The 21,718-nt window shown below is 37.8% G+C and overlaps 1 protein-coding gene across 1 annotated transcript in view; it reads left to right on the forward strand.

Moving 5' to 3' along the window:
• The window catches only part of LMBRD2 (LMBR1 domain containing 2), a 22,096-nt gene extending 4,590 nt beyond the window's left edge, over positions 1 to 17,506 (forward strand). The window contains exons 5-17 of the mRNA XM_010082977.1: positions 1,846 to 2,056; positions 5,560 to 5,634; positions 5,982 to 6,095; positions 6,653 to 6,836; positions 7,726 to 7,907; positions 8,726 to 8,859; positions 9,064 to 9,169; positions 9,923 to 10,020; positions 11,780 to 11,883; positions 13,053 to 13,099; positions 14,933 to 15,035; positions 16,284 to 16,413; positions 17,215 to 17,506. Coding sequence (XP_010081279.1) covers positions 1,846 to 2,056; positions 5,560 to 5,634; positions 5,982 to 6,095; positions 6,653 to 6,836; positions 7,726 to 7,907; positions 8,726 to 8,859; positions 9,064 to 9,169; positions 9,923 to 10,020; positions 11,780 to 11,883; positions 13,053 to 13,099; positions 14,933 to 15,035; positions 16,284 to 16,413; positions 17,215 to 17,275 — 1,549 coding nt within the window. The 3' untranslated portion in view covers positions 17,276 to 17,506. The remainder of the gene's footprint in view (positions 1 to 1,845; positions 2,057 to 5,559; positions 5,635 to 5,981; positions 6,096 to 6,652; positions 6,837 to 7,725; positions 7,908 to 8,725; positions 8,860 to 9,063; positions 9,170 to 9,922; positions 10,021 to 11,779; positions 11,884 to 13,052; positions 13,100 to 14,932; positions 15,036 to 16,283; positions 16,414 to 17,214) is intronic.
• Positions 17,507 to 21,718: the final 4,212 nt, after the last annotated feature.

Consider the following 21,718-nt stretch of genomic DNA (forward strand, 5'->3'; position numbering starts at 1 on the left):
CCGGGGGGGGAGCCATGGCGGAGGCTTGGGCTATGGCAGGTCTGTTTGCAGAAGCCAGGCAGGCAGCTGGACGGCCACTGGTCCGCCTGAGCCAGGCCCTGCCCGGGGCCACGCCAGCCCCCGTCTTCTGTGCCCTCTCTTAAATATGTCATTCGCAGCAGCACCGATTGGCTCAGCCCCAGCCTGGGGTGGGTCCAGCCTGAAGTCGGGGAAACTTCTGGTTGTTTCTGACAGGGGCTAGGTCGGTGGTACTCCTTCCCCCACTTCCCCACCAGCTACTAAAACCTTTGAAGCTGGGAGTGGGGGTGAACCCTTAGCAGTCACTTACAGGAGCCACCACTGTAGCCCCTCCTTTTCTGCCAGAGCAGGCTTGCAGCTGGGGGAACTCTTAGCAGTTACTTACAGGGGCCGCCACTGCAGCCCTTCTGTTGCTGCCAGCAGAGCTGGAGTCCAGGGAAACCTTTAGCAGCTACTTACAGGAGCCTTACTCCTCCCTGCTACCAGACAAACCCACCACACAAAACCACAACAAAAATCTGTCTCAGTATTTCCTGTGTAGATTCTGTTTTCTGTAGATTCTATTCCTGTAGATTCTAAATAGAAAGGCCATAAGGTAAGTTAAAATAATTTGTATTTATAACATTGCTAATGGTCTTCCATACTAGATACTAGAGTAAACACAGTCAGGTGGTGCCTAGTTGCTTTCAACTTCCACTTCTGAATAGAAATCCTGGACTCTGAGTCTGTTTCTTATAGTGACTGCCACCATGGTGTCTTGACCTCACTTTCAATAAGTTTACTAAGTTCGTGTTGTTTCCTAAAGGAACATACTCCTTTGAGAACAAACATTTTTCTCTTCCCTCCAGAGAGGGCAGGAGCATGGGGAGATATAGAAAAATCATGGCAGCTCTAAATACAGCCAAATAGAAGACTAGCCCTGGGCAAGAATTACAGATTATACTAAATCTGTTCCCATGAATGTAAAAGCCATATTGGTGCATAGATACTTAGAATCATAGAATCATCTAGGTTGGAAAAGACTGTTAAGATCATCGAGTCCAACTGTTAACCTAACACTGCCAAGACTGCCACTAAACCATATCGCTGATCCCCACATCTGCAGGTCTTTTAAATACCTCCAGGGATAGTGACTCAACCACTTCCCTGGGCAGCCTGCTCCAGTGCTTGACAACCCTTTTGGTGAAAAAATTTTTGCTAATATACAAGCTAAACCTCCTCTGGTGTAACTCGAGGCTGTTACCTCTTGTCCTGTCACTTGTTACTTGGGAAGAGAGACCAACATCCACCTCGCTGTAACCTCCTTTCAGGTAGTTGTAGATACTGATAAGGTCTCCCCTCAGCCTCATTTTCTCCAGGCTAAACAATCCCAGTCCCCTCAGCCTCTCTCCATAAGACTTGTTCTCTAGGCCCTTCACCAGCTTCGCTGCTCTTCTTTGGACATGCTCCAGTACCTTAATATCTTTCTTGTAGTGAGGGGCCCAAAACTGAATATAGTGTTTGAGGTGTGGGCTCACCAGTGCTCAGTACAAGGGCATGATCACTTTCCTAGTGCTGCTGGCCGCACTATTTCCGACAAGCCAGGATGCCATTGGCTTTATTGGCCACCTGGGTACACTGCTGGCTCATATTTGGCTGTCAGCCAATACCCCTAGGTCCTTTTCCGCTAGACAGCTTTCCAGCTACTCTTCACCAAGGCTGTAGCATTGCATGGTGGTGTTGTGACCCAAGTGCAGGACTTCAAGGTTGTTTTCTTGTGGGTTGCGTACAAGGATGTTGTTTGTTTGTTTTTTCTTTATTGTTTTTTGCTATTGGTTTCTTCCTTAGGAACCAACTTCAGACTATTGGGATAGCCGCTGCAAACACATGGGGTCTCTTTCTTCTTGTATTGCTTTTGGGTTATGGTTTGGTGGAAATTCCTCGGTCTCACTGGAATGGGGCCAAAAGGGGTTATCTACTCATGAAGACTTATTTCAAAGCAGCCAAACTGATGACTGAAAAAGCAGATGCAGAGGAAAATTTAGAGGATATTATGGAGGTAAGTAACTAGCTTTTGCTATGAAATAAGCAAAGGCTGCTATTAATCATCTCTGAATTTCCTGGTGTTGAGCACTTGTGTCAAGAAAACATAAATAGCGTGAACTTAACTGTGAAATATTAGAAAATTAAGAAAATGTCATAGTGTGCCGCTGGGTGACACTCAATCCTGTGTAAAAATCAAAAGAGAAATAATACCTAATGTGAAGAACTTGGCAACTTGATAGCCATGGCAATTTGATTGCCATTATCTGATGGTTTTATTCTTTTACTGACCCTTTTGGAGTAATATTAGTCACTAATGAATAGTATTCCAGAGTGAACTTGAAAATACACTGTACAAATGTTTCACTAGTGTTCATGCAATTTGTGTATGTCTGCTTTTATTCTCTCCTCCCAATATATTTCTGGAATCTTGAGTTGCCAAGTTGGATCTGCAGGACCATGCTGTGAGCCTTTTGAGAAGAGGATATGTAGATCATTGTTTTTTTCAAAGAGTTTCTTTTGAGACTGCATTTATTGTCATTTGTGAGTGAGCAATAGGCTCTAATGTAGTTCAAGAATAGAATGGGAATGCAACTCGTTCAATAGCTATTGTTTCCTCCACTGCTCTTCCATGGCTTGGAAATAATACTCCTGAAGAGTTGTAGGGCAGGACAGTAACATCTTCTGTGATACATCAACATAAAATAATAGAATCTTCGTTCTGTAGTAATAGCAAAACTTACTGCAGCATGGACAATAAAAGCTTTGTTTCCACAATGGCACAGAATAGAATATTTCAGCTGGAAGGGACCTAGAGCTGTGTGGCCACTTATCCTGGTTTCAGCTGGGTCAGAGTTAACTTTCTTCACAGTAGCTAGTAAGAGGCTATGTTTTGTATTTGTGCTAAGAAGGTAGCTGATAACATACTGATGTTTGTAGTTGCTGCCAGGACAGTCAAGGACTTTTCAGCTTTTCTGCTGTGCCAGTGTCTACAGGTGCAGGGGAAGCTGGGAGAGAGTACAGCCCCAGTTACTGGCCTGGGATTCAATCTTAGGTTTAGGATTGAGACCCAAATTGTCCAATAGTCTATTCCATATCATGCACGTCATGCCCAGTATGTAGATGAGGGTCTGTCTGGACGAGCTCTCTCTTTCTGAGTCATGCCTCTCTTGGGTTCATGTCGCTCTCTCAGTCAGCTCTTGGTCTCAGTTTCTCGGGTTCTTACTCCTTTCTGGGATTGCAGTTTTGGGACTCCCTGCTCCAGGTTTGTTAGCTGGGAATGGGCTGAGCTTTGGTTATTGGGTGGTGACCAGTTCCCTGTGTACCACTACTTTGTATACTAGTATCTATTTCTATTATTCTTATCATTGTTATTATAATAATTTTCAATTTTATTGTAGTTCAGTTATTAAATTGTTCTCGTCTCAGCCTATGGGTCTCTTTTCCCTTTACCCCTTTAATTATCTTCCCCTTCTCTGGGAAGGGGGAGGGTGAGTGAGCAGTTTTTGTGGTGTTGTACTAGCCAGGGTAAAATCACACAAGCTGACCAAAAGTTAAAGCAAATTATTAAGAGCACTGTCGAAATGCCTGGAGAAGGAGGTGCTGAGCTCTTCTCCCTGGTATCCAGTGACATGATGTGTGGGAGTGGTTCAAAGCTGCACCAGTGGAGGTTTAGACTGGACATTAGGAAGCATTTCTTTACTGAGAAGGTGGTCAAACATTGGGACAGGCTTTCTAGAGAGGTGATTGATGCCCCACACCTGTCAGTTTTTCAGAGGCATTTGGACAATGCCCTTAATAACATGCTTTGACATTTGATCAGCCCTGAAGTGCTCAGGCAGTTGGACTAGATGGTCACTGTAGGTCCCTTGCAGGTGAAAATGCTCTGTTCTGCTCCTTTCCCTTTCCATCTCCATTCCTACAGCATAGTTTGTGCCTCGAAGGCTTTTCCATGGTTTAAAACGCGGAAGTTTTGGTGGGGGCACCAGTTCTGGAGTTGAGTATTGATATCCTTGGCTCACCTGTTTCTTCCAAAGTATCCCCCATTACTGGAAGTATTGAGGAAAACACTAACTGTGCTGAATTTTTTAGCATTCTTCCCAGGGCTCTGAATTCTCTTTTGATTGACCTCAAACTGTTTGTTGTGACATCATTAGTACCCATGTGAAAGAGCAGTAATGGATAGTAGTCTGAAGGTTGTACTAAGCTCTTCAGTCATGTGTTGATGTCCCTAATTTGGGTGGCAGGGAGGCAGCAGACTTCCCTGAAAAGAAGGTGTTGTACTACACTTCTGTCTTTTACTAGATAGTCCTTTAAGTCAGGTAGAGTGACGGACAGATTCAGAGGTTATGTCATACACAACATAAAATATATTATTTTCTTAATGCATGATAAAACCTTGTTTCAAGGTTTGGCACCTCACTTCTCTCTTTGACACTTTTTTTTTTTTCTTTCAGTCTACAAACAATTGCACTATACCTTAGAAATCCTGGCCAATATTTTATTTTCAGCCTTCATAGGAACAGAGAAGTGTAAAAATATCTAAAAATTCTTAAGAATGCCAAGGCTTACGCTGAGAACTTGATTGTAAATATTCTGAATTGCTGCTGTGTCAAGTCACAACATTTTAGCTCTCACCCACTGGAGTTTAGGCTTTCATTTTCTTCCTTTATCAGAGATTCTGAAAACACAAGAAAGTGTAGCACTAGATGATACTTCCCAATTTTTTTTTTTTTCCCATTTGAGTGCTCTACTTGACAGGGCTGAATATGTTAGGATTGATCCTTAGACATTCTTGTGAGATTTTGATATGTTGAAGGACTGTCTATGTCCATTTAGCTTCCCTTGTCACACTAATACCAATACAATTCTTCTGTCTGCCTGATCATGCTATTTGACAAGATTTCTAAGCCTTTACAATTATTTCTGTTCTCCAGACTCTAGAACTTACATATTTATTTTTTTTTTAAGTGCTCTTTGTAACAACAACAAAAAAGCATCAGAAGGTTATCTCTGGATGGCCAGTAGGATAAAAAATAAAATCTAGTTCTCACTAAGCCTGATAAACTGCTAGAGCCATTTCTGACACAATTTATCTAGCTGTTAGGTAGCATCTTTTTGTTAAGGATAAATGCCAGAATGGTCTCTGAAGTGAGCTGTGTGGAGATAAAGGTGAAAAAGTTATAAAACGAAGTAGTGTACAATGGTAGATGGTGTGAGAAGCAGAAAAGGCCTTGACTGTGTAAGCACCTCTCAGCAGTAACTAAAACATCTCTGCATTGCGAACATTGTTTTCAGCACAAATCCAAACATAGCCTCATACATACATAGCCACTATGAAGAAAACTAACTGTGTCCTAGCCAGAAGCAGCACACTAGTAAAGCTGTAGCTTTTAGGAAGTTCTATTGTTTCTAAGCTCTGATGGTTATCTTTTCCATTGGGAGGGCTGGAACTACTAAGTGACCCTGTAGAATTTTTTAGTCTATTTAACATAATGAAACAACTCTTTTCCTCAACAGGAGGTCCGAAAAGTAAGTGAGAGTATCAAGTATAACCACCCTTTGAGGAAGTGTGTTGATACCATACTGAAAAAGGTAACAAATTGATCATGTTCAGCTGTAATTCGTCAATTGCAAGGGAGTGCTTCCTGAACCTACTGAGTACTTGTGCCTTATTTTCTTTTTTCCCTTAACATAAAATCTTCAGTTGTCATCTTGTGAGTTTCTGACCAGACTTTGAGTTGAAATAGTTTGTGGAATGCTTTCTTATGGTGTATGTAATTATCTACTGTATTTTGAGGTACATAGTATTTTAGAAACAGCAAAATCTATGCTTAGAGTGAGCTTTTCAGTTGGTTGAAGTGCCCGAAAGATTTACAAATAGTTAACAATAACACTTGCTACTCCTTTATCATTCAGTTAATTTTCCCTTTTCCTTCCAGTGTCCTATTGAGTACCAGGAAAGAATGGGTAGGAACATGGATGATTATGAAGATTTTGATGAAAGACAGAACAGTTATCCAAGTGAAAAAAGTTTGGTCAAACTTCACAAGCAGGTATATTAATAAATGAGAGAATGCCTCACTTAGCTGATGTAATGAAGGTATATGCCAGTCAAATAAAGATTTTCAATGCACTTTACCTGAATTGCTGAGTATAGTGGGTTTTGGGATTGCTACTTAACAGAAACTTCTCTCAGTGAAAGAAAACATAGAAGTTTAACGTCTAAAGTGATGTCTAGATTAAATTTCTCTATGTGTCAGCTGTGTCCTAGTTCCTTTATATCTTGAGAGTGTTTTAACTGTTTGTGAGTAAGCCTTGTAATGACTGATTGACAGTGCATTTTAAAAAAGAAATTGTAGTAAAAGCTTACTATTCACTAAGATGCAAAAATAAAGCATTATGTTATGAAAGTAGGCTATTATTGCTACAGACAGATTGTGATGAAAGAACAACAAAACTTAGGAATCATGTATGTGGTCCTGCTTTTGTGAGTATACAGAATTAATCTTTGCAGTTCTGTGAAGTAGACATTTTTAAGGGATTTTGCAAGACTTTTCTTGTTTCTTGAAACAAGTATGTTGTAAGCATAATTTCTTTGAATTTATTATAGGTAATCTATTCAGTACAGAGACATCGTCGTACACAGGTCCAGTGGCAAATTCTTTTAGAACAAGCATTTTACCTGGAAGATGTGGCAAAAAATGAAACCAGTGCAACTCGACAGTTTGTTCATACCTTTAGTTCCCAGGAACCAGAGAATAAAATTGTTCAGTATTTCTACACACCAACTGTTGGTAAGTGCTGTCACTCAGGTTTTAAATACGTAAAGGAGGAACTGGTACCATTTTGTAATAAGGACCAATTGTTCTATGTAAGAAGTTCATCTACAGTAGAGGGAAGCAAATGTGCATCTTAATGCATTTGTGTAATGGAATAGCTGTCAGGTATTGATTTATGCTCTTGATCATGAGCTTAAATTTTTGTACAAATTTAGCAGCAGTTACATGTTGTAATAACAATAGCAAACTTTGGAGCCTTAGAACAAGAAATAAAAATAGTAGCTTTAAGTTATTGGATCATGACTACCATCTTCATTTGTGGCATACTATTGAGGTGGCACTGCTCTTCCAGTAAAGCAAAGAAGAAAGAGCTATTCATCTGTCATGTAACAAACATTAGGAGATGCAGCTGCTTGTGCATCTTTTTAGAAAGTGTCTTCTCCTGATTATGTTTTAACTTATAATTTGTTGTGCACTAGCAATGAGTTGTTTCCAGCGTAGGACAATATAATTTTACAGCCTAGGCTTTGTTTCTGAGAGAGTAACAGGTGAACTAGCAAAAAGTGGATCACCCATAGTATCTGGGCCAATAGTGAAGAGGGACAACCCCTCCACCCCCAAGCCCTTTTGTTCTGCACCCGGCACCCCAACTCAACCTGTCTGCAAAATTTGCTTGCTACATCCCACCCTGTTTTTCCTGATTGTGTATGTGATTCCTTAGGGTTCAGCAAGATCTCTAGGCATTGGAAAAGCCCTGAAATTAAGTGTGTGACCCTACAGATTCCAGCCTTGACCTTAAGGGCGTGCATGCAAGAAGTTCGTAACAGTTTATGTGAGGGTGTTCCATTTCTGGTTGTGCAATTTTCATTAACCCGTTCCGTGTGTGTGTGTTTGTTTTTTCCAGAGTGGTACTGGGAGTGTCTTCTACGGCCATGGTTTTACAGGGTGCTTGCAGTTGTTCTGGCTACATTCTCTGTAATTGTTGTGTGGTCAGAGTGCACATTTTTCAGCACAAACCCAGTTTTATCGCTATTTGCAGTTTTCATACAGCTGGCAGAAAAGACATATAATTATATATACATAGAGGTAAGTTTGACATAATCACTCAACAAAAATCTTTTCAGATAGATTGTTATTATAGTAAGAGTAGACCAGATTGATTTAAAAATAAGTCTCTAAATAGTCTGTCAACTTTCAGAAGGTCTCTAAAATACATAATACCAAACATTTTTTCCTCTGGAGGGAGTGTGCCTTTTGCCACTTCTTGCAACTCTGCAATACAGGGTGAAGGTGTGACCCAGTTGAGCTGAATATCCTGTGTAGAATGAGTTGTGAAACATTAGCTTGGACTTTAGGTGGTTAAGACTTTGTATCTAATCAACCATGTATGTGACCTTTGTTTCCCAAACAGGTATTTGCTGCTGACCAGAAATGCAATCACAGTTGTGGATAGCATATGCGTACACAAATTTATCACTAAAGGAACTAAGCTGAAAAATTCCAGTATGCTAACAAAATAGGTTGAATTGAGAACACTTGGTTATATCACTTTTTGTGAGAAGAAATGTCAAATCAGTTATAGTAATTACGAAGGCAATTACAGCAATTTCATTTACATAACAAAAAGAAGTAGAGTAAATGTTCCTAGTTTATTAGTTCCTAGTCTCTAGTAAAATAAATGTTCCCAGTTCTAATAGCTTATATTAAGTGCAGAATGTTACAAGTATCATTCTCAATTTAAACAAGTCAGAAGAATTCCAGAAACTCTTCTCAGAGCTGGTGTTATCATCCCATCTCAAAATGAAAAACACAGTCAAACTGTTGCATGCACAGCCTATGTCCTGAATGCATTAAAAACTTTAGTAGAGTTCTACATTCAAACAACTTTTTCTTTTTTCCCCCAGATGGCCTGTTTTCTTACCATCTTTTTCCTAAGTATCTGTGTTTACTCTACTGTCTTCAGGATCCGTGTATTTAACTATTACTACTTAGCTTCACATCATCAGACAGATGCGTACAGTCTCCTTTTCAGTGGCATGTGAGTGTGTGGCATATATTTTGCAGATCTGCTGTCAAATTGTGAATTGAAAATTTCCATGAAACTTTAATTTATATTCTTTCATTTGTAATCATATGGGTATAAATCCTAATTACATCATTATGCTGTGATATATCCAGTTACGATTTCTTAAGATTTTTAGTGCAAGAAATTTAAATGCTGTTGCCCCTTGCATTTGTGCAGGTTATTTTGCCGTCTTACTCCACCATTATGCTTGAACTTTTTGGGCTTGACCCATATGGATGCAACAATCTCTCACAAAAACACTCAGCCAACTGCTTATACATCTGTAAGTAGAGAAAATGTGGTTTTGAGGTTTCTATATGGTTTGGAGAATAGGCAAAATATTTTAAAATTCTTCTTATAGTAAGATTCAGATATTCACATCTTTTCACTAGTATTAAACAAGGTAGAAATACCTACTTATAGACCAGGAGTTTGGTGGTGATTCCTAGCTACACAGGAATCATCAATAGCTCAGTTTTTCTGTTTTGGACTCTTTATCCTAACAAAGTAAAGTATTATGCTGAAGAGTTGAGACTGTTCTTCACTTCCTAATAGCTTTAGCTTCCACTGGCTTTAGCGCATGGAACATCTTTATAGATTGGGAGCAAACCTAACTTGCCACTGAAAACCAGTGAGTTTTGTTTTACTGAACAACCAATTTTTGTAGAAAAGCAAGTTACGTTTCACATCTTTGTTGTTAGCAAGTAGATTCCCTAGTGTTGTCCAGACCCTCCTTTCACAGCAGATGAAAGGATTCACCAGATTTGAACTGGTTCTCGATGAGGCGACACAAGAAGATTTAGCATCTTAGAAACCTCAAAGTGGATACACTGTTAGAGGTGACCTTTATATCTGGGCATGCTGGGTCAGCTGTCTGAATTAGATCTGTGATGATAATACTTATGTACGTTTCAGTAACTGTAAAGGATTGTGTGTTTGTGTGTTGTGGACTGAAAACAGTGAGATAGCACAATCTTTATGGATATATGTAGAATATATCAGATTAAAGCTTGTTCTTACGGATTTATTTTTCCAGATAATGGGATCTATGAGAGTACTGTCTTTCATTGCGGATGGATTCTATATATATTACCCAATGCTTGTTGTCATTCTCTGTATTGCCACATACTTTAGGTAAGTGATCTGCAAGACAGATCTTCCATGTTTCTTTACATCAGTAATACTAGTTTCCGCAATGAGGAAGACATTCACTTCTCTTCCAGCAGTTGAGTTGTGACGTATTAATAAAAACACAGAAGCTTAAAAAAGAAATTGTTATTTTTATATGTGAAATATATACATGTTAAGAATATCAATTGTATTAACTCATAAGGGAGATTTTGGAGTTTTTTCCCCCCTTAAACTTCATTGCTAGATTTTAAGGTCTGATATGTTCAAACTTTGGAGCCCACAAACATTTAGATTCTGCTTTTGAGATTAAATTACCATGGGGAAGCTATGTTTTCAGCAAGGTTTTCAAATAAACTAAAAAACATTAGCAGGAACTTTAGGTAAAGAGCTTTGTAACAGGCTCATAACAAATTTATAATCTATTACCAGACTTCAGTTTAAAAGCATAGATGTTGAAATAATTTAATCTTGTTTCCCGAAGCCACAGTTTGTTGGAAGCTGGAAGAGTGATTGCAGAAAGTATTGTTATATGCTTGCTTTATTTTTTGCCTTATTTTTCCAAGTGTCTGCTTTTCACCACTGTAAGGTATGACATACTTTCAGTCTGACCTTGCTCGGCTAAATTTATGTTCAGTTCTTCAATTTTTCATTACTATTGTGTCAGAAGCAATCTATAGGTTTTGAGTCATATAGAATGTAGTTAAAGGCCTTGAATGTCCATTAATACCCCGTGTGCATCCATAGATATTAAGACAACAAAGATTCAGTCCTAGGTTTTCCCTGCTTATATCTAGGCTAGGTGACAAAATTGGTGGTGGAGACAAAAAAAGAAAAAACACTAAAAGCAAACAGGAAAGCTAATAACAAGAAAATAGTTTGTGTGACTTTTTGTCCATGGTGATCCTGGGTCTTGAATGCCATAGTGAAAAGGAATAAAAGAAACTAAAGGAGAGGAAGTTACTTGGCATGAACTTAAGTCATGCAAACGCATGCAAAACCGAATGTTTAATTAAAATATATCAAGGAAAGCTGTTTCCAGCTGTGTTGAATTTCAGATAGCATAGGAAAAAAACTTTTCAGCATAATAAATATACAACGAAGCCAACTTTGACCCTGGTATTGATACTCCAGTTTGGAGAGAAGAAAACAATAACAGCAGTTGTGTTCTCTGGTATGAAGTTGAAAAGGTGAAAGTGCTTTGATGCTATTTAGTTCCAGGACTAGCTTAAAAATGAGGGAGCAAGCTTGTTTTCTGATGCTGCCTAATGGGTATCCAAAAGGGCAGCCAGCATCCCTACAGTTTAGGAATATGCCACACATTTCTCCATAGTGAAACTTAGATGAAGATGGCTTTCCTATGTTATTACTGCTTCAAAAACACAGAAATCATAATAGGCAGAGTTTTTATTTTGTCTTCTGACAAAGAAGAGTCAATGATGTATCATAGGTATAAGTTCTGTTATATCTGAGAACGTTTCAAACAATTATCTTAAATAATTTCCACTACTCTCAGACTATATATAGTTTTATCTCACTATTTGAATAGCATTATTCCAACACTTTCAGTTGGATTTAGGAATGCACCACTGTTCTGAACTTTTTGGTTTCTCAGCTAGTATTATAATCTGTCTTTTCTTCTATGTTGCTTTTTTACTTAATTGTCCATACATTTCTGAATAATTTGTTTTACATTTTGCAATGTAATCTAAACTATACACTGTAAATTAACAAAGGAAATTGCTTCTCCTTCTGCTTCTACCAGTTTAGGAACTCGTTGTTTGAATCTTTTGGGGTTCCAGCAGTTCATGGGGGATAGTGAAATGACCTCTGATTTGATTGACGAAGGAAAAGAACTAATCAGAAGAGGTAAGTTAGGTCCTTTATGCTAGTCTTCCTGCAAAATAGAATATGTTGTTGCATTAAACTTGTCGAAGTGTTGCACAAAAAAATATGTCAATATTTTGAAAACTGTACTGAGGCAGTCTACAGCACAAAATGGAACAGACTTGCAGCATTGCGGTTGCTATATAAACAGTGCGCGACTTCATTGACATCTGAAGTAAAGTATCAGCTTTACTCATCCAGTGTCTGAATTTTAGATATTTCTAAATATTTTGCAGTTCACTTAAGTGGTGCTCCTCTGAAGTCATTACTGATCTAATAATATATGAGCTGGTGCTTGTGTAATCTGTTGTAAAGTATAGTTAGCACTTAAATTGTATTTATCATCAACAAACTCGTTTTAGTCTTTGTGTGTCTTGATTGAGCTGCTTAAATTCTGTTGTTTCCTTTAGGATTTTTTGCTGTTTCATCTAACTACAGTGTTGTATCACATAAAGCATGCTGTTCTGTAGAGATGCAATTATCTGCTGTTTTGGATAGCTTTTTAATTTTTTTAACGTTAATTTTTATTGAAGGTGTTTCTTGAAAATTGTTAGAAGCTGTTGTGGTTCTTGAGTGAATGCTTAGAAATCAAAATCTCTGGGTACAATGTTATATTATGGATACTTTTGTTCTCCTTTCATAGTTTATGAAAAACAAAACCTAGATTTACTTAGAGTAGTAGTATTGGTTTTTTGGAGAAAGAGGTGTGTCTCTCATTCCCTTAGCAAGAGGTTACTATTTCTTTGTTAGTATGATGTTACACTTCCAGGTTAATAGCAGATGTGGACACAAATTATTTGGGTCATACTTTGGACCTCAGGTAACTTCAGCAAGATTTTGATTCAATAATGCTCAAGTTTCTTCTTAACATCATACTTTTTCCAAATATTTCTAAAAGAATTTTTTGTGCTTTGCCGACTGGTATCCAAATATTATACTTGACCATAGATATCATGATCATCAAGTTTTAATGGGAAACTCCATACTGATAGACAAGCAGCTTTGTCTTTTGTTTTTATTTTATTGTATGAGCCATCTATTTCAATAAGGATCTTTGCTAGGTAACTTCAGATTTTCAGAGTTTGCTTAAAAAAAAAATATTGGTAATGATTTTTCTTGTGTGTAGCTCAGACTTTTTTTTTTATTCATAGAGAAAAGAAAACGGCAAAGGCAGGAAGAAGGTGAAAACAGAAGAAGGGTATGAGATTGTTTCAGCTACTTATAATATTAATATGCTACAGTATCTCATAGGATTTGCCATTGCTATTTAATGCAGTATGATCTATTTCACAAAAAAAGTGTTCCCAGTAATTGATGGAATCAGTTTAATCTTGTTGAATAGTCTTGGCTGGGGGAAAAAAATAATTTGCATTTTAATTTTAAAGGATAAGAGGGCGATTGTGGTCACACTACTTTTTTTTTTTTTTTTAGTGTGGTCACACTACACTTTTGTTACTCAGTGTGCTGTGGAAACAGTGTGTGCCAATAGATGTAACAAGCATTAAAAAGGGTCCTGATTATCTGAAATGGTTTATTAGGAGTCTCTTCTGTTGATACTTCTATGCTTGGAAATAACTGCAGCTGCCACGTCGTCATATTCACTGAAATGGGGACTGTATGCTCCTCCCAAATTTATGTGTTGCTTTGTGTGCTCACTGGAAAGTAACTGACACAGGTTTTGTTTTGTTTTGTCTTTTTCCTAGAGGAGGAAATCACATTTAAGACAGAATTAATACTGTTATCACTGAGTAACAAACAAGAATGTTTGATTCAAATCCTACTTTGACTGCCTTCGCAAATCTTTCAATTCAATATGCACTCAATGTGAATAAAAAATAATTCAGGCAGCTTCATTTTATGCAGCTTCAGTTAACTGTTGCCTTAGTTTTTCATTAATTTATAACATTTGGAATCTAGTATAGAAAGCCACAATCAAAGAGATAAAGCAAAAGGATGCATGCAAAAAAAGAAACTACTAAAGTAAAGAAAAATTATTGTGTGCAAAAAGGCAAGATAGTACTGGGTCTGAAAACTCAGCTTTTCAAGCTCAGGGATACTTCAGTTCTTGATGACAGCCAGTATTGCATAGAGCTTTCCTCAGATCATTTTCCCCCCCATCTCATAATTTTAGAAGTTGAACTTATTGTGAAACCAAATAGTAGCAAATGCATGATGCATTTAGTATACACTGAAATGATGCAACATTAAGCAACAATTTTAGTTCAACAGCAAACTCAATTTCAGATGTTACTTGTTTTTTGAGTTTGTGTTAAATACTGTAACACAATCATTCTTGAAACTTTCGGGGCTTTTGAGTGTGTTATCTTTTTGTTGATCATGATTAGAAGCTTGATCCTTCTGCAGCCTAGAACTCTAACATGGCATAAATCAGCACAGTAACTTTGAGTATACCAGTTCCTACCAGTCCGTAATCTGAGATGTAGATATGAATCTGGAACATATTAAAAGTTATTGGAGCAATATGGAAAGTTTCTCTTCAGACATGAAGTCATCTCCTAATAAAAGATGAGACATTTTCTTCCGTAATATTTCATTGTACTTCATACTAAAATGTTTATATACTAAAACATGGTGGAATGGAAACACAACAAAACGAGTTTAGTAAACACCACCTGTTCAAATGGTTTCATCCGGTTATTTTACCATTCTACCACTAGATGGAAGCAGAAATCAAAAAAAACCCAATGTTCTCACCATAGCTTAGAGCAGTTGAGTGAATTTTCTGTGCAGATGTAATATGTAGTTTGTTTTCTGCAAGTCTTTCTTCTAAAGAGCCGTTATGGTAATGGGTTTAGTGAAGGGACATATCTTGAGTTTAAAACAAACCAAAAAATCTTCCTGTATCAAGATACTGAGCAGGAACATTTTCAAAGTATTACTTTCATGGTCTGGTGTGATTGACCAATTAGCTCTAACTTGTGGATCTGGAATATTTCTTGATCCTATATGTGCTTTTTTTGTGTTACTTTTTCCTCCCAGCTTATGTTTTCTTTTTTTGTCTTTTTTCTAGGAATGGAAGGAGCGGTATGGAAATAGAGATGATTCCACTAGAAACAGAGTTGTCCACACAGACCAAAAGGAATCCAGCTTTTCAGAGACCAATACCAACAGATGTAAGCTTTGGGGGGAGTTTTTTTTGTTTAATTTTTTTTAAGATCTTGTCTGTACAACACTGGCTGTGTAAACAGCTTCAGATAGATTACTTTTTGTCTTAGATGATGTGCTGATGTATTCCCTTTTGTGGCATAGTGCCGTGTTGCCCATTAAAGACACCTGAAAAGAGTGCTCTGTTTCTTCCCATCTTCAACACTTAACTAGTTGAGGTTAGAGATGCTAACTAGTCTCGATTCCTTGGTCTTCATATGGGACATACAATGATTGCAATTACAGTAGCAGTTATCAACAAAGAGACTTTATTTAGGATATGTCTTAAAGTTGGGAGTTTTAAATCTTGAAATATACCTCTTCTAGTTGCAGATGAACTCTCTCAGACTGGAATAATGGAATAATCAGATAGATGGCCAACAAATATAAAGCCAGTAACGTATAACATGAGTGTATATTAATTATAATTATTATATTGATATTGGTTATATTAATTTAATAACTTCTGTTAGCAAAAAACCTTATTGTGGATACTATAAACTTCCTTCCACTTGTCAAAGTGCTAGTATTTTATATGTATTTTGTGTGCTCTTGTAAGCTAACAAGTAAGAAATAAAACTGAAAAAATGAAGCAAAAAGGGGATGGAGGAGGAAAATTTTGAACATGCTTTTGAGACAAATCTGGTAAATTTCCCCTACTCTGTACAAAGTTGGAAACTCAGTGGTAGACTGAGTTTATATGAAATTATATTTTAATGTGAACAATATGAATACATTACACCAAAAGAAGCCGTAGGTACTGGCCTAAGGAAGGTGGCAGAATTAACTGCAAAACAACCATATTTCATTGATTCATGAGATTGCCTCTTTAAAAACAAACAAAACCAAACTAAAACCCCTCCAGCTAGCTTAGTTAAAGTGTGAAGTTGGGAAGATGAATGGATGATTGATTGATTTAAAAGTAAAGTTCACATTTAACTTCCAGTTTTCTCCGATGCTTTGCAAAGTAGATCTCATCCTACTTGAGGGGCAAAAGGTGTAGTTACATTGCTCTGGAGATAGAAAAATAAGATACTACAAATTTGAGCATATAGGTAGATTTGGGTTAACACTGAATCTACTCTAAATCATTACACTTACGCTTTGGATGAGATACTAGCAAATTATTACTCTGGTCTTTTTAAGTTTGATGTCTCCACACATTCCAAGGTGTTCATAGGGCAAATGAGTGTCTTTCCTTCCTTTTGCCTATTCAGCACTATCAAAGTATACCCGATCAAATGGTAGGACTGAAAGAGATAGAATAGAACTCCTCCAGGATGCGGAACCTTTGGATTTTAATGCAGACTCAATTAATGATGACCCTCTTGAATCGGACTCGGGAAGGTGAGGAATCTTCTGTGTTATTTACAATTGAAAGATACTAATGTCTTCTGTCTTCTGACCTATCGCAGATGTTATCAGTTGGTTTCATAATAATAGTTTTGTAAGCAAAATTTGTCATCTCGCCTAGCTCTTTTCGTTTCTTCCTTCTCCCATGATGTGAGAATTGTTTTAAAAACAGTTGAAACCTGAGGGTTTTTTAGTTTAATATAATTTTGCATATTGGCATGATCTGAAAAATACTGTACTAGGGCCACTCGGTTCTGGCTTTGTGTCTGTTCAGGTTTTGGTAAGTACTGTGGAGAGGAGGTACATTGTGCTTGCATTGGAATTTATTTGTGGTTTTAAAATATATTTGATCAACAATTTGTGAAGCTTCTTTTTTTCCACTAAGTATGCAGCCATTTGTTTTCATTATCTTTGATACTGTATTTCTCTTAGGAATACCTAATGAGGTGTTCTGTTAAGCGCTCAAACTTTTGGATGCTGTTGTTTTGTTGTGGGGTTTTTTTTTTAAGAAAAGTGTTGTGTTCAACAAAACATTCAACTTTCCTTTGTATCAGGAAACAATGTTCTTTTAAGACTCCCAGTATTCATATCACTGTTTTTCTTGGTCACATGAGATTTAGTTTAATGACTGCCTTTCAAATTCTCATGGAAACAGTAATTCAGTAGAACTTTAGATCTGCAATTAATTGAGAGTTAAGGAGCAAGAGTGCAGTGAGTGTTAAATGATTTCATGGGTCTTTATTTTTCTATTTCCTGTGATACTGTGAGTTTTCATATTTAAAATTGATTCTGCAGGTACCAGCCTGGTGGAAGATACCTGTCGATGTCTCGAAGCAAAATATTTGATGATGTCTAAACTCCTCAAAGCTAAAGAAAATTCAGTGGAAATCTATTTCCTACTCATTGCTTGGAAAATATTGTATTTATGATATATCACTGAAACAGAAAAGACCATTTTTGTTTAAAAAAAGAATATGAAGGAACAACTATTTTGGAAATGCACCTGTATGATAACTTTACTACTTATGACAAGAATATGCTTGTATTGTAGATATTGTTGTGCATCAGTGTGGGTTTTTGTGTCATGATCAGAAGGAGAAAACTATTGATAGAGTTAGTAAAGCGTAAACTTCATAAATATACCTAAGACCAAGCTTGAACTGTAACAAAGCAAGTTTTAGGAACAGGATTTTTTGGAAGGATTTTTTTTGTATTTTAACAGATGCTGTGAGAGCATCTTAATGTATTCAAAGTGCAGTTATATCAGTTACTATAGCAAACACTTTCCATAATTTTTCTATATGAACTTTATGCCTCATCCAAAATCTACTGAATTAAATTAAGGGGATTTTTGGCTTCAGTGGTCTTTGAATCAGACCCTATATAAGCAGAAAGATTGAATGGCAGGCTGTTCTTCAGAAAATTCGGTGACATAAATTTTGGACCAAGGTGTACTGGTCAAGAAAGGCCATACTTTTCCAACCTTATATGCAGATAAACGATTTTAGCATGTGTAACTAGTTGAAAGTGAATATGGACCAGAGTTTCACTGTCATACAAGCACATCTACATGTATAGGGTTTGTGTGGTGCAGTTTTGGTAGTGGTAGGAGGGGCTACAGAAGTGGTTCCTTTGAGAAGCTACTAAAAGCTTCCCCAGCTCCAAGTCAAACCTGCCTCTGGCCAATGCCGAGCCAGTCGGCGATGGTAGATGCACCTCTGTGATAATGTATTTAAGAGGGGCACAGCGCATGGAAGAAGGGTGGGGGTATCATGGCCGTGGGCCCAGGCAGGACTCAGCTGGCCTGGCTGGCCCAGCCCCCACCACAGCCCCAGCCCAAGAGCTGGGAGCTCTTCAGGAGCCAGGGAAAAATCCTGCAGTGGAGAGGAGTGGGAGAGAGAAACAACTACACAGTCACAAAGGTCAGTGAAGAAAGGAGGGGGAAGAGATGTGCTAGAGCACAGATTCCCCTGAAGCCCATGGTGAGATGGCAGCCTGTCCCCCTGCAGTCATGGAGGGTAATGGTAGAACAGATATCCATCTGCAGCCCCTGGAGGACCCCATGACAGAGCAGGTGGTTGTGCCCAAAGGAAGCTGTGACTCTATGGGAAGCCCACACTGGAGCAGTGTGATCCTGAAGGACTGCACCCTATGGAAAGGGCCCATGCTGGAGCAGCTCGTAAAGAACTGCGGCATGTGAGAAGGGCTTACATTGCAGAAGTTCATGGAGAACTGTTTCCCATGGGAGGTGCCCCGTGGTGGAGCAGGGGAAGAGTGTGAGGAGTTTTCCCCCTGAGGAGGAAGTGGCAGAAACGAAGTGTGATAAACTGACTGCATCACCATCCCCCTGCACCACTGTGGGGGAGGAGGCAGAGAAATGGGGAGTGAAGGTGAGCCTGGGAATATTGGAGGGGTAGGGGGATGGGTTTTTTTTTCAAGATTTGGGTTTGTTTCTCATTATCCTACTCTGTTTTGATTGGTAACAAATTAAATTGTTTTTTTCCCAAAGTAGAGTCTATTTTGCCCATGATGGTAATTGGTGAGTGATCCTTCCCTGTTCTTGTCTCAACCCATGAGGTTTTACCTTTTGTTCTTCTGATACTCCTCTCCATCCCACCCAGGACTGGGGGGGGGGAAGGGGGGGAGTGAGCAAGCGGCTGAGTGGGTTGAAGTTGCCAGCTGGACCTAAACCATGACAGTGCAATAGCAATTATCGAAGATACGATGTCTGCTCAAGATTTTTACAGTTGTAACAGTTGAAAATCTTGCCACATGAATGGTTTTGTAACTGTAAAAGAAATATAATGTGAAAATTGAGTTAAATGCTGAAACATAATTTGCATACGTGAGCAAGCGGCTGAGTGGGTTGAAGTTGCCAGCTGGACCTAAACCATGACAGTGCAATAGCAATTATCGAAGATACGATGTCTGCTCAAGATTTTTACAGTTGTAACAGTTGAAAATCTTGCCACATGAATGGTTTTGTAACTGTAAAAGAAATATAATGTGAAAATTGAGTTAAATGCTGAAACATAATTTGCATACACGTCAGGCACAGCTTCAAATTATAGACTATTTCTTTAAAAGAAAGGAAATAGATAGCATGACTAGATAATGGTAATCACTTTTAATGTCCAAAATGCCCTGGTTGCATTATGTATCTGTTTTTAAGGTGCTTGTATTTTGCAGTAAGTTGTTGCAAAAATAATAATGCCTATTAATTTGAATGCCATTCAAAAATGCCAATTATTAACCGTGTAAAAAAGCTTCTCCTTAATTTCACTGGTGTAGATGTATTTTTAAGATAGTTAGTTGAATGAATTTTCAAATATAGTCATAAGGTAAAAGATGTGGTCATATTCATTATATCTTTGGAAATTTGATTAATTTAAAATGTTACTTTATTGCAGTTTTTCTTAAGTCTTTACCACTTAAGAGTTTTCATATGTGCTTATTGCAAAGTTATGTTGAAAACTGAGAGAACATCTTTCTGCCATGAGTTCTTTATCATGCTTAAAAAACAGACATCCCTTAAAGCAGCTCATGTCCCTGCCCATGGCAGGGGGCTTGGAACTAGGTGATCTTTAAGGTCCCTTCCAAACCAAACCACTCTATGATTCTGTGAGTTATTCTGAGAAGTAAATTTTCATGGACAAGCTGTTGTACTAATTTTTAAAAATAGTCTTTGTTTTGTGAAGTAATTGTTAATGGGGATCTAACTACCTCCTGTGATGTACATCATGTGTTCTAACAGTAGTGGTATTTAATATATTGATCTGCCTGTTTTAAAACACTGAATTGTTACTATGAAGGAGAAAAAATACTCTTATTTGTATAGAGGTAATTCTATTAATAAATCAGCAGACATAAAATAATTGTCGGTTTTGTTCTTAGGTGAATACACTGAATGACAACCATGCCCACATGTTTTCAAGCTCATGTGATTTCCAAATTACCTGTAGGAAGGGACTTTTTTAGTTTGGGTATTTTGTGTTTTGTAAAAGCTTGATCAGAATCTGGCGGCTGTGTCAGAGCCTGGAAGTTGAGAAAATGACACCAGATTGTTCTTTAGTAACTTTATGTTAGCACCTATTTAATTTATTTTAGATCTATATAGAATTTCTATCCTGAATTCAGCCTTATATGAAGGGGATTGTATATATTCTGGACATCCATCCACGTGAATGTTCTTAAGCTTACAAATTTTTAAAATAGAAATATTATCTCATCTAATTGTCAAAAAATTATTTTTAAAAATCTCCACATAAATAAGGTACAAGTTCTTTGTTTAGCTCTTGAAATGTCACTACAAAGGGATCTAATTCAGTGCTACTGGAAAAATCATAGAAGGAATGTTTGGTTTTCTGAATGCTTCTGAAGTATCCTTACCTAGTCCCTACTGGCTTCAGAGAGTTGGATTGAAATCATTGGAATGGCTGCAAACAAAATTTTTGGTGGAAACTTGGTCAGAATTTTATATACAAAAGCTAACTAGTCCCTGGTGTTAGCCCTCTGTGTAGTTTTTATTGGGATACCATAATTTGAGGAGGTGACTGTATAAATTAATGACAGTGGGATTTCAGTTGCTAACAGAAATTCAGAATTTGTTGAGGTGGGAATACACTGACCTTTTTTTGATGTTGTAGTAGAGTAATGGCTGCTTTTTGAGAGCATGGGAATTAGAGCTCTGAAAATCTCTTAAAAGTTTCCCTCTGGATTGTGCTTGGAGATCCCCAGTGTCCCGTGCTCCCTGGATGCTGAGTGTTTCAGTAAGGAGTTGATAAGTGAAGTCAGGTTTCATCCATAATATTTGTTGCTCACCAGCAGTTACTCTTGCTCTATTTGTGTGCAATTTGTAGGCCAATTAATCTAAGGTGTGTTTTATAAGTAATTGAGATCATGTGTCTAAATCTGGAACAAAATATATTTGTACTCCATATTTCAACTGAAGAAATACAGAGCACAACTATAAAAAAACATTGTAGAAGGGACATGCCTGCACAGCATTTGCTGTGTACTTCAGATAGTTTTAAACTCATTTGGTTACCAGTGTACAAATAATGCAGAACTTGCTTGGGGGCTACATGCTTAAGGATTTACCGCATTCCAGAGAGGTGGTAGATGCCCCATCCCTGAAAGCTCAGGACAGGGCCCTGAGCAACCTGTCTGAGTGGAAGGTGTCCCTGCTCATTGCAGGGGTTTGGACTAGGTGACCTTTAAAGATCTCTTTCAACCCAAACCATTCTATGATTATTCCCAGCCAGATTGTGGCAACTCTTGATGAGTTCTGTGCTACTAT

Source organism: Pterocles gutturalis, unplaced genomic scaffold (genome assembly GCF_000699245.1).
Source record: "Pterocles gutturalis isolate BGI_N339 unplaced genomic scaffold, ASM69924v1 scaffold7850, whole genome shotgun sequence".
NCBI lineage: Eukaryota > Metazoa > Chordata > Aves > Pterocliformes > Pteroclidae > Pterocles > Pterocles gutturalis.